This window comes from Protopterus annectens, chromosome 7.part0, assembly GCF_019279795.1.
Source record: "Protopterus annectens isolate FY-2018-M chromosome 7.part0, PAN1.0, whole genome shotgun sequence".
Lineage (NCBI taxonomy): Eukaryota > Metazoa > Chordata > Ceratodontiformes > Protopteridae > Protopterus > Protopterus annectens.
The window spans coordinates 1,776,788,589-1,776,802,413 of record NC_056739.1 but is presented as its reverse complement, the minus strand read 5'-3'; the positions used below and the strand labels follow the sequence as shown (position 1 = coordinate 1,776,802,413).

The 13,825-nt window shown below is 39.9% G+C and overlaps 1 protein-coding gene across 3 annotated transcripts in view; it reads right to left on the bottom strand.

Annotated features, from left to right (window-relative positions):
- Positions 1-13,825, bottom strand: part of WDR93 (WD repeat domain 93) — a 1,423,954-nt gene that overhangs the window by 818,925 nt on the left and 591,204 nt on the right. For all 3 annotated transcript variants that reach the window (XM_044078311.1, XM_044078310.1, XM_044078312.1), the window contains one exon: positions 913-1,013. In XM_044078311.1, coding sequence (XP_043934246.1) covers positions 913-1,013 — 101 coding nt within the window. The remainder of the gene's footprint in view (positions 1-912; positions 1,014-13,825) is intronic.

The window sequence follows — 13,825 nt, the reverse complement described above, 5'->3', positions numbered from 1 at the left end:
ACAGGAACCAAGCCAAAGCCCAGAGATCAGCAAACTCTGAAGACTGGACTTTTCTAGTTCAGTAAGGCGGGAAAACAAGATTTTTTTTTTTTTTTTTTTTCAGAAAACAGAGGAAAAACAGACAGTAAATGCTATAAATGCTTTTAAACGGCTAGCACACTTGAGTGTGTTAGCCTACAGTAAAAATTAAGCAACAAATAACTTTTTTAAAAGTACAAAACAGTTAACACAAAAACAGTTTAAATAGAATGCAGAGCTGTATAAACAGGCGAAAAAGCAGTCGCTAAGCAGTAAATAATCTAAAAGCCAAAAAAAAAAATACTTAAATCAGGAAAAAGTCACTCTTTTGCTCTCTGCTGCTTGTAGAACTCTGCAGGACACCACGAGGAGCTGTGCTGAGTTGAATACAAGCGCTAAAGCGGGCTTTATTACAGGGGGCTGAAAAGAGCTAGGAATTGACCCAAAATGGCCAATAGACTACAAGTTTGATCTCTCGCAGGTGGGATAGGACTGTGATGACATATGAAATGAGCTACTAGAGCAATCCTGTATGGAACATTTTACAATTATAGACTTCACAGTGCTTAGCATATCTACAAATGCTGACCTAGTATGCAATTAACTTTATTACACTTCATTTATAGTATCTGCAATACTTCTTGTGAATTTAAACTCTAGATTCCATTATAAGCACAAGAAAGATGTAATTAAGAAAGCTGTTCTTTGTATAATACATTAACAAGAATGACACAAGTTCGGAAGTGTCTTGAAACTGTACAAACCACTATTTCTTAACCTAATTTATGATTTTTCACAAATGGAAAATAAAACATACAAATACCTTGGTATCCTGAGATACCAGCGGTTGAACAAACACAAATAAAGGTCAAAACTAAACAAGATATTTCTTACTGCAGATGTCTGTCTTTGTGTTGTCATTGGCACTTGATCCAGCTCCTGTGGCCAAGAGTCTTTGGGCAACCTGTAGATCTCTAGCCAAGACTCACCGCTGCCTGCCAAGAGAAATTAGAGTTCAGTGAGCAGTGGGAAAGTTGGACAAATGTAACTGTAAAGTAAGGCACATAGTCAGACTCCTAATATCTATGCATTACATACCGATTTAAAATACTGCAATTATATAATGGTCATCTATAGCAAAATACAAGAACACAGGTATTCAATCCCATACATGTTTTCATTTTTAACTTTTGATAAACATGTTTGTTCTTGGGCTCAGAACAATAAAAAATGCAACAAAGTTACAAGAAGAAGAAGAAGAAAAAGTACCACTACATAATATGCTTTCATAAAACAATTCATGTTTTAGCAGAATAACATTAGACTAAAGAGATATAAACTTTAAGTATTTAAATTCAACTATAAACCATTGAGCAAGCCAGTACCACTAGTATATTAGATTAGTCATTGGAGCAGTATCAGTTGAAAGCACAGTAGCACTGAGCTTATCAAGAAAGTGATCCCCCTCCCCAACTGGTATGTCGTCCTCCATACAGTGCACACCAACACACTCCCCTACTGGTATGTCATCCTCCATACAGTACACATCAACACACAAGTAGCCCTTCCTCCTCGATACTTGTTCTTCACTAAACACCAAACAGAGATGCAAAGTCTCCAGCTACTTTTATCTTTAGCTACATTGTGTGCAGCAACCAATGAGCAAAGGGGAATGCAAATATAAAACAGAATATAATCTGCCATTGCAGACTAGTAAGCAGCATACAACTTCCACCTGTGGTGTATTCCTACACATAGTTTTTCTTGGAGAAACCTTCCAGTCCTTGAACAAGGGTGCCTGAATGTTTACCTTATTTCCTTGGCTGTCCTTGATAATTAGCTAGGTTTAGCAGAGTCCCTTGGATTCTCCCTTGCTACTTTAAATTCCAATTGAAGGTTTCCCCCACCCCCCAAGTGAGTGCTCAGGTACAACACACCAAAGGTTTTAAAAACCCTGGATGACATATTTGCTCTAATTGCAGTTGAAAGCCCTCCCGGTGTAGCTTCTTTAGTAAGTGTCCCTGGACTAGCTGATAGTTTTTTTTTAGCTAAGTTCTATCTGTAAGGTGTCAATGTCAGGAGTCTTGTAAATAAAGTTCAAGACCTCCATGCTTGGATAGCTAACTATACTCCTGACACAGTTACCCTAACTGAAACATGGTTAAAGCCACACCATCTGGACAGTGAAATCATCCCTCCTGGCTATAATATACTTAGATTAGATCGACCTAAAAGAAAAGGAGGAGGAGTCCCCATACTCTACTCCAATTGTCTCACCCATATCAGTTCCACACTAGACTTACCCGCCTTCTCACCAGCTGAACTCCTACTGAACAATTTCAAACTTAACAGTTTCAACACCATAACTAACAGCAGTCTATATTCCCCCTGCTGATAATATTAACATACTTGAGAACATCCTATCTCACCTCTCACATACCATCCACAATGAAATAATTATACTGGGAGATGTTAATATTGATTGGCTTACAATACAAGCTCCCAACACTACTTCCTGTATAAACCTACATGGGTTTGAGCAGCTAATCACAACCCAAACCTACATTAACAAATCTCACCTACCTAGCTCTCTTCTTGACTGGATATTGGTCTCCCACCCTCAAAACTATAACTCCCAAACCCTTCCAAATGCCCTCAGTGACCACTGCCCTATAACAGTTACCAGACATACTCCCCACCTTACCAAACCTAACAAATTTATTACCACCCGCTCACTTTCTCATTTCTGTCCTAACTCCTTTATTCACCAACTCTCCAAAATTAACTGGTCTTACCTCACCACTCTTCATTTAGATGAAGCTGTCCACTCCTTCAACACTACATTCCTAAACATTCTTAACTCCCTTGCTCCTCTTCGCACAATTAGAATCAAATCTAATACTGCTCCCTGGCTCACTAAATCTACTAGAACCCTCATGAAAGACCGGGATAGGATTTAGAATATGTGGACTAAAACTAGGACCCCTTCTCTTCTTCAGAAATATAAAGAACTCAGAAATAAAAAAAAAAATCATCCATTAAGACAAAATAAACTTCTATGCCAATACTCCCTCTACTCTTAAATCAGACCCAAAGAAATTCTGGAGCTCTATTAAACAGACTCTTCATCCAGGAAACCCTTCCTCTCCTAACCCATGTCCCAGTGCAACACCTGAAGACATAGCCAACAAATTTAACAATCATTTTATAAATTCCATAACCTCCATAATAAATTCTCTCCCCCACAGAAACAACACTAGCACCCCCATAAACTCTATACCTCTTCCAAACCCTCCTAACTCCTTTTCTTTAAAAGCAGTATCAACTAACTATGTAAAGTCATTACTCTCTAAACTTAAACCTTGCTCCCCATCTGTTGACAAGCTACCCTCTTACTTCCTGCAGATTGCCTCTGAACCTTTGCCTATCCTGTATCCATCTTAATCAACTGATCCATTTCTGAATCCTATGTCCACACTGTGTGGAAGAATTTCTTTACTTTACCCATTCACAAATGCGGCAACTCCTCAGACATACTTCAGACCAATTGCCATACTCTCTCCACTCTCAAAAATCCTAGAGAAATGCATTCATAAGCAGTAATGCATTACCTTCACCAGGAAAGCCTTCTCACACCCACACAGCATGGTTTCTGTCCCAAGCATAGTACAACTACTGCTCTCATTATCATTCATCAACAGTCTCCCTAGCTCGTGATAACAATAAACTTGTCTCATGCCTATTTCTTGACCTTTCTAAAGTCTTTGACACTGTCTCTCACCCACTCCTCCTAGATAAACTCACTAACTTACATTTCTCTCCCACTACTATCTCCTGGTTCTCCAGCTATCTCTCTACCCACTAGCAATCAGTTAAATGGCTCTCTGCACTATCCTCCCCTCTCACTGTACAAATGGGAGTCCCCCAAGGGTCCATACTTGGACCACTACTCTTTAATATTTTCACCAACTTGCTCTACTCCTCTTGTCCCTAGTCATCTCTTGTGCAATATGCTGATGACTCAACTGTTATAACCATTGCTGACAACCCAAATGACCTCCACTCAACTACCCAGGCATCCTTCCATACCACTGAAACTTGGCTTAGTGATAACAAACTAATACTTATTCCAAAAAAACTAAGCTCCTACTTCTTCCTCCCTAAAAACATCACCACACTCAAAAGTACAATTACCATCTTATCCTGTAACAACACTATCATCTCAGCTGAATCTAGTACTAAATTGCTAGGTGTTGCAATAGATGATCAGCTTAAGTTTGATCTCCATATTACTAACTCGGTAAAATGAACTCATCAGAAACTTGGATACCTTCTCCATAGCAAGAAATACTTAACTAACACTGCCTGAATAACACTCTCTCAGGCTTTATTACTCCCAACACTCCTGTACAGATGCCACATATTCACAAACCTAAATTCTACACTTATTTCCAAGCTTGAAACTACCTATAATAAGATCGCCAGATTTGCAGCTAATCAAACCTTCAAGTCAAACCACTGCTTAGCAATACAGCAATTAGACTGGCTAGAATTCCCTCAGCTGCTCCAACTATACCAACTACAAATCATCCACTCTATCCTCTATCTACCCTCTTTCTGCCCAGCCTCTCCACTATCATATCCAAATATTCCCCTGCTAGGACGCTATGCAGCTCAAATCAAGAATTATTAGACCTCTACAAACCCAAAACCAAAATAGGCTGCCTTCTCTATAACTATAACCCAACTATATCCTGGAACCAACTCTCCTTGGAAACAAAATCCCTCCAGCATAGAAAACGTTTCAAATTAGCCACAAGGAAATACCTAAAACAAAATGGTCTTGCCACTGTAGCCAACCACCCTGAAACCACCATCCTTTCTCCTATTTCAGCACCTCACTCTTAATGTATCTCTAACACTATTCCCCTGCTTCTTCTACCTCTTCCCTTCCTCTATCTCCAACCACTCTTAATTCTTAGAGTCTCAAAACAACTTACCTGTCTAGTCTGTCTCCTACACTCTACCTCCCCTACATCTCCTACTAGCCATTCTTACTTTCCTTTCATGTTTCCAAACTCCTATACAACTAGATCCTACCCACTTTAAATAAGCATCTGCCTATTAACTCATTTTGCTCTAAGTAGCTAAAATAATATTGTAACTAGTCACATTTTCTTCTGCTAATTGTTTAAAACCTTGTTTGTAACAACTCACATACTTGTCTGCCAATTGTTAATACTCTGTATAATTGAATTGCCTGAGGAGCTTTTTTCTCTCTCCAGGTCTCTGCTTGTAAGATCCTATAGCTGATTGTTACTACTATGTTACTAAAATGTAATAAATTGTTTTCTAGTCCAGAGGAGCTTTTCTCCCCAGGTCTCTGCTGAAAATGAGCCAAAAGCTCAGCCAGACTAACCCGGTTAACAAATGTAAAATAAATAAAATAAAATAAAAAAATTAAAATAAATAAGTACTGAAAATATTGGAAAAGTAAACCAATTCCTCATCTGCACAACAGGAAAACCCATATTAGCAACAGAGTTCCCTATGCAGCAGGCAAACCTGCTACCTCACACAATCATGACCAGCCCCTACACAGTGATTCTGGCAGCTTCCCTCAATGGAAGCATACGCACCACCAGATCCCCTCATTACCAAATATAGTAATAAACCCCAGTCAGTCATTATAATAACTGACTGTAACTTCTTTATGAATTACATACAACATGGCAGAACACAGTGCACAAAGGAAAGTGGCAAAAGTGGCATAGTTATAGATTTATACAGTATGCCTTACCGAGTTGCTACATGGAAAGGCATAATGTAAAAAGCTATGCTATATCACCCTAGTGGTCAGTGTAGCACTCACAGTGCTGCTACACATCCCAAGAATAAGAGAGCCTAGGATAATAAAGCTTACCAGTCATGCCTATATACCATTCATGAAAAAGAGATTAAAACTGCACACTTTCAGGGATTACTGCAATTCTCATCTGTGAATCATGATATTGTGCGGCAACATACTAAACTTAAGGTGCAAGATGCTTTACACATATGTGCCTTATGTTCATAAATGACAGTGTGGATTTTATGTAATGCCATTTGAAAGTGGGGCTTAGATCCTTTCCTTTTAATTTCTCCTTAGTTCTTTTTAAATGGAGTGGATGAGCCCCCCCCCCCCCCACAATGATGATATGAAAATGTAATTCACAGAAAATGTTACTATCAAATTCTAATGAAACAACTAACTAAATAGTAAATACTATTATTCATAAGGTTCATATGTTAGTACTAGGCTAACTGCCCTTGTGGGCCATTTTAAGCCTAGCCAATTACCCCATGTGAGAATCAAACCCCGTACCTTGTGTCTTTAAGGTAAACACTTGAATCATCATGCCAACCTCCCACCCTCCTTATTAATATTAATAAAGTTATGTACTCACCATAACAGTCCATGTGTATTGTCCATTTTCATTCTCATCGGATCCTAGAACCCTCGAGCTCCTCCTTTTACTCACAATACCCTGAGAAACTAATGTACCTCAGATTGAGTTTGCTGTCCCTAGATATAAAAGGACAACCTATAACAGGAAAAAAAAACAGAGGCAGAACAGAAAAGGGAAGCTGGAGTTCAAACAAAGAACAGAGGTTCCTATACCACTCCTAGATCTCTCCAGAAGACAAAAAGGCGGTGGCAGGTGGGCAGGTTGTTGAGAAAGAATAAAATGGACAACACAGGTGGAATGTTTTGGTGAGTACATAACTTTTAATCTGTTGTTGTCATATTCATTCATTCCTCAACTGATGAGACAGAGTTCCTAGCTACTGTAACTTTGGGAGGTCCCTAAGGAAGGATATTCTGGAGCACTGCTCAGCCAAATGCCACTCTATTCCTGGAAATCAAATCCAGTTTGTAACGAGCAATGAAAGTGTGGTGATTAGCCCAAGTTGCAGCAGCATAAATATCATCTATAGATGCTCTTGTCCAAAATGCTGAAGAAACCACCACAGAACTTATAGAATGGACCCTAGGAGGTTTTGGTAACGATAAACCCAATTTACCATAGACAAAAGTTATACAATCAGTCAACCAGTTGGCCAATGTAACTTTAAATACTGGATTGCCCAATCTGGTAGGAGAAAACGAAACAAATAACTGATCAGATTTCATAAAGTCTTTTTTTCTATAAAGGTAGAAACAAAGTTGTCTATGCACATCCGACAGATGTACAAAGATGTTACAAAGACATACATCTGGAGTGTTTCTCCCTGGGTCTCCGCTAAAAATTGGCTCATTCTAAATCGGAATTTCCCGGTTAACAAATAAATTAAATTAAATTAAAAAATGTACTCTCCTTTTTTGAAAATTTTGGAAAGAAAACTGGGAGATGAATTACCCGGTTAATAGTCATCTCACAGCTACCTTAAGAAAAAAAGATGGATTAGTTTGCAGTGACACCCTGTCTTTGTGAAAAATCAGATAAGGAGGTTTTGAAGACAGAGCCTGCAGTTCAGATATTCTTCTGGCTGATGTAATAACCACCAGACAAAATGGTTTTCCAAGATAAAAGTTTTAGGTCAGCTTTAGCTGAAAGTTCAAAGAGAGACTGAATTAAGGCCTGAAGCATTATATTTAAGTCCCAATGGGTGTAGGATATTTTAATGGAGGTAGGAGCAAAAAAGCTCCCTTGAGAAAAGCCTTGCAAAATTTAGGAGAGATTACTGTACAATTATTTTCACCCATGTGGGATTTAGAAATGTCAGACAACTGAACACTAATAGTTGATAAATCAGCTTCTTCGTTAAAGATTGAAACTAGAAATTCAAGGATTGTTGATGCAGGCACTGAAATGGCATCCAGATCTTTGCTAAGGGCTCAAAAGACAAATCTTTTCCATTTACTCTTGCAAGGCTTTCTAGTAGAAGCCTGATGGGAACATAGCAAAATATGACAGACCAGGGAGGATAGCCTAGGCTGTCTAGCAATCAGTTGAACTGGAGAAACCATACAGTCAGTTTGAGGCCTGTTATGTCCAGATGAGTCATGGCTATCGGATGAGAAAGTAGGTCTAGAGTTGGATCCAGAATCTAGGGTGGATGTTGACAATTAATCCAAAGGAATAGGAACCAAATTTGACGAGGCCAAAAGGGTGCGATGAGGATAACTATGCTCTTAAACTGAACTGCTTTCTGAAAAAATCTAGAAATTATTAGTAAGTGTGGAAAAGCATACAGGAGGCCAGAGTGCCAACTGTGAACTACAGCATCTCTTGGTGACTCTCCCGATTGTTGTGGGTGGGGGGAGGGGATCAGAGCAAGTACCTGCTGCACTTCTTGTTGAGGTGAGAGGCAAATAAACCTCAGCATGCTTGGCCCCAACAATGGAAAATGTTCTCAGTCATTGACAGACCACTTATGCAGCATCAGAATGCACCTGCTTAGTTTGTCTGCAGTCATGTTGGATTTTCCTGGGATGTGTGTTGCTATTAGAAAGCAACTGGAAGAGATCACCCATTGCCATACTCTCACAGCTTCTTGATAAAGAAGATAAAATCTGGTTCCCCTTTGTTTGCTGACATACCAGACTACATATTGTCAATCTGTATCACAATTATCCCAGATGGGAGAGTGTCTTGAATGGCCTGCAATGCTAAGAGGACAGAGCTCTCATCTCCAGGACACTGATGGGCATTGTGGCTACTTCGGGGAACCACATACTGTACCTTGGACTGTCCTTCCCAAGTAGCATTCCCCATCCAAACTGGGAGGCATCTGTGGTCACCATGGCCTTGGGAAGGGGAAGAACAAATTGACAGCCGTCATGGAGCTGGTTTGAATGAATCCACCATAGAAGATATCTTTTGCATGCTTGAGTGATCTTGACTGGCATGGATAATGGATGCTGGAGAATGGACCACTCAATCAACAGAGTCCGTTGAAGGTTTCTCATACAGAACCTGGCCAGCGGAACAAGAGTGATAGGCGCTGTCATGGAACCCAAAGCCTGTAGTATAAGTAGGGATGGAAAAGAGGAATTCTGGATCACTTTCTTGACTTGGGAGTGCAGAGTGTTTATTTGAGTGGTGGGAAGAGAGGCAGTCTGACTGACTGTGTCCAAACGAGCACCTATGAACTCCAGACTCAGTGTTGGGGTGAGCTGAGATTTGTTGTAATTGACTGTTATTCCCAGACAAGAACACAACTGGAGCAAGTAGTGCCTTACCTGTAATAGATGATGCCTGGTTGCCGCAGAAAAGAGCCAGTTGTCTAGATATGGAAACACCTGGAATCCCAGCAGTTTCAAGTGAGCTGCTACCACTGCTATGCATTTGATGAATACCCTGGGGGCTGTGGGAAGACCAAAGGGCAGTGTTCTGAACTGGTAATAACTGGCTCCCAGCTGGAAGTGCAGGTATCTCCTCGAGCACCTTGTCTTTTTGATGTATTAGCACACATTCTGAAGATCTACTGAGCACATCCAATCGCCCTTTTGCAACAGAGGCAAAATGGACTGAACCATGATCATCCGAAACTGATATAACTTACTGAGATCTAGAATTGATCTCAAGTCCTCTGTCTTTTTTGGCACTAAGAAGAATCTTGAATAAGTTCTGGACCCTCTCTCATCTGGGGGACGTCTTGGATGACTCCTTTTTCTAGCAGCTTTTTTTTTTATTTTAGAGATGCTTCTTCCCTCTAATAGGGTGGAATATCACGGATTTTTCTTTGGACATAGGGAGGTGCTAGGGAAAATGATAAAGTATAACTTCTCGATATAATCTTCTGCACCCACAAATATTTTGTGATAGATAGCCAGGCTCTCTAGTCCATGGATAAATGACCCCTGACTGCCTCAAGAGCAGGACAGTTGGGCCACCCTTCAGCAATGCTGATAGGGTCTACCTGAAAAGGAATCTCTAGATCCCTGGTTCTACAGACCACCTCTGCCATAACAACAGCATCTTCCAGTCAAGTTCCCCCATCTTCTCCTGGGGGAGCTATCTCCACATTAATCCTGCCTGGAAAGGACCATGGGACTTCTTAAACATCTTTCTGCCACCTCACTAGTTCATAGAGAAGGGCCTTTAAGGGGTAGAAAATATAAGCCCATGGCAGACAGGGTCTTTCTCTCTTGTTCACACCTGAAGTGTGTGTCCTTATCCTTGGGGCCAAGCAGAGAAGATCCATCAAAGGGCGCACTGACAAACAAAGTCTTAAATAGTTCTGCAAAATCACACAAGTGCATCCAGGCATGTCTCCTGATGGCTATGCTAGAGCCCACCACCCGTGAGGTACCTTCCGCATGGGAGGTCAATCTCATGAACTCATTTCATGACAGACTGGAGAGTGGCCAGCTACAAGTAAATTCTGTTTCTATTCTTGGAGGATATATATGCAGAAAGAGATATGGTAAGCTTCTTGATCAAATCTCTCTGCAGTCTTGTAAAATGTGCCAATGACAAGTAATTAAGCAAGCTAAGAGCAAAACTCGCTGAAGCATAAACATGCATCTCAAATCTGTACAATGCTCTAGATGCTATTAAGGGGAAGGACAGAAAAACTCTGCTCTGCTAATTCCTTTCTTGTAGCTGCAGCCACAACCATGGCGTCAACAGGTACTCCCTTGCTCCAGTGCACATGGTCATTGGTGGTGCTGGGGGGACAAGAATTTTATCCTGTCTTTTAGGTATTGGCTCAGAAGTGTTCAGCTCCTTCTGTGCCTGCCGAGAAATTAAGTCAATGAGCTCATCAGCTGGGGGGGGGGGGTCACACAAGAAGTAGATGGGCCAGAACTAACAACAATTCCTCCAGGAAGGGGGTATTGGAGACCAACCACCATTTTGTTTCAAGAGCTCCAGGATGTCTCCAAAGGAGACGTCATCAGGTGGTGACATGGGGACCCTTCCCCTCATCAAAATTGGTGCTCTCTGTAAAAGATTCCTAACTGCCTCCATTTGCATATCTTCTTTTTAGGGACTTCCTCAGTTGGGTGTTCTGGAGAACTATCGTAAAAAATAACAATGCCCTGATGGACTGGCTGAAGGTTTACTCAGGTTGGCTGTCTCAGTGAAAGAGATGGTCGAGGTTCAGGACATAGAACAGTATGAGGCAGGGTTGTCTAATCCAATGGGGGCAAGCATGTCTGTTCTCTAGACAAAGAGAAAACCCTCCCCACAACCTCAGAAGTAGAGCGATTTGGAGAAACAAAAGTTGATGAGCCCGGAGCTGAAATCTCTTGGATTGGCTTCTGCAACCCCATCTGCGCTCCACCCGATGAGGGAGTTGAACTTGAGGTATTGAGTGCAGAGGCTCTGAGGGGAAGAGGCAACTACGAAATCTTCAGAGTTGACTCTAAGCCCCCAGATCCAGTGCTGATGCTTCAGCTCCTAGAGTCCTCTGGCTCTGAAACACTCAATACAGGTTGGCTCAGAGGAACCATCAGAGCTGAAGAGCAGAGATTCTAAGGATCTGAAGTAGACAACCCCATTGATGTCAGATCTGATGGCTCTGAAAGAAAAGGATGGATGAGAGGAGATACCAGAGGGAAAGTGGACAAATATCAGTTCTCAGGCCCAGAACTGGTCAGAGCAGGGAGAACTAGTCTCTGAAAGCAGTGCAACACGTTTACAAAAAGGATGGCAGTAGTAAGTTTGACTGGTGAAATGTCAAACAGACTAATTAACATAATATGGGTCATCTGAGTGCTATGAAGCAGGGCACTTCAAAATAAAATACAGTTGCAAACTATTAGACACTCTTATCAAGTAAATTAGTATTTTAAAGGCTGACAGCACTTGACATCTATATTAAAAGTTTAATTTTTATAAGGAAAGTGATGGTTTTGCAGTAAAGTCATGTGTTTAACTTTTTTTCTTTTTTTCCTATTCTACAGGTATTCTGGACTAAGAGACATTTTCAATGTCAGCTACATCATGGCATCACTTGATAAACCATGTGTGTGTGTGAGACAGAGAGAGAGTGACAGAAACAGAGACAGAGAGAGAAAAACAGACGGTATTTGTAACAGCTTTGTTCTGTTATATGGGTGCATTTATGGAGGTAGGACATACGATCACAAATATAAGATGCAGCACGCTGACAGAACTTAGTTTTTTAAAGCAGATAGTAGAACACTAAACTTATTGATTTTGCGGCATGCAGAGTCTTTGGAGTCTGTAAGTACTACATTACGTTTTATACAGTTACAGTATTGTAACATATTGGATATGGAAAACATGTTATGTATCATTAAGTGAGTTTTCAGAAGGTATGAACTGAGAGATCATTCAAACAGCAATTAACCAGATCAGTAGGACTGAATTACAAATGTCTGTTATAAAATCACAATAATCACAATATAAAATCGGGTCTCCACTTAAAATGGGCCACAAGCCCAGTTGGACAAACTCGGTTAACATATGTTAATAAATAAATAAAAATAAATAAAAAAATAGAACACCCTAGAGGGCTAAATTCAGAGAAGATGGGTCCTCAATGAAAGAACATTTAAGTGAAATTCTGTAAGAAATAAGGCCTTGAGAACATGGAATGAATGTCCAATCAGGGCTAGCTGAGGAGTTTCTATGGAAGGAATAAAGCCTTGAAGCAAGGAGAGTTGGACCCAGGTGATGTCTGCAGGCTTGGACTTTGTGGTAGTCTTAAAAGCCTGTTTCTGAGAGGTGGTTGTTGGGGGGGGGGGGGATGAGAAAGTAAACCGAAGGTAATATTTAATTTTTTTGCAAATTGGTTGATGCTTTCACTTCACATGGAATAAATAAACCTGCATCTTTGTTAAAATTCTGCATCCTGTGTATGTATAGGCTTATAAAGGTGCAAACCTTCATGTCTTAAGTTGTAAGACCCATCCTGTCATTGCAAAATGAATGCAACTTCCCCAAAACTAAGAGAAAAAACTTGAGCCTTGGAGTGGTAACAAGTTCCAGTCATGGGCAGAATGCAGTATTACCAATTAAATGTTTTGTTTATGCTACTGTCTGTGATGTTGGGAGTTAGTATTGCAAAGTCTTTTTCCCCCCACTGTGTAAAGAGTGCAAAATGTATGTTCCTGTTTCTGTGAGTTAATGTCGCAAGCAAACTGTTTACTACTTCAGCAAGTTTTAGTATCTAAATGAATTTTCTATCCTTGATGTGCAACTGTGACAAGCCACTAGAATAAGTTTCAGTCTGCTTCAGACTACTCAGGTGCTTGAGATTGTAAAACTTAAAGCAAAAAAAAAAAATCCCAATGGACTAAAGGTGTGTTAAAAACTAACATTTGATTTTATAACTAAACCAATGAGTTGTATAAAACTGGCTGCAAAAAATAAGTACAACTCTTTTGTTACAATGATCATCAATAATCTTTTGTTACAATGGTTATTAATATGACACCTCGTGAACTAAACTGTATTCCATTATAATAATAAATATTGTGTAGCTAAGAATGAGTCAAATGGTTATAATAAAACTGTGCTAAATAACTAGAATAAAACGAAAATTAATTCTTAGGCTGTATTCATAAATCAACATGTGACAATGCGTGCGATACTAAATCTGCACTTTGTAGAAATGAACGTAAACTAAATGGGAATGTAGTAAGAGGACTGTTAAACCCATGAAAAATTACACTTTTGTACATGTAAAATACCATAGTTACAACAAAAAATGTAAGTAGGTTATTAAATAGCCAGTACAAAATTTAGATGGGGTTAAGCTAACAAACAAACCACTTCTAGGAAACTTGCTAACACGTGCTGATATGTTTTTTTTTTATACAGAATATGATATATGACAAGATTTTTCC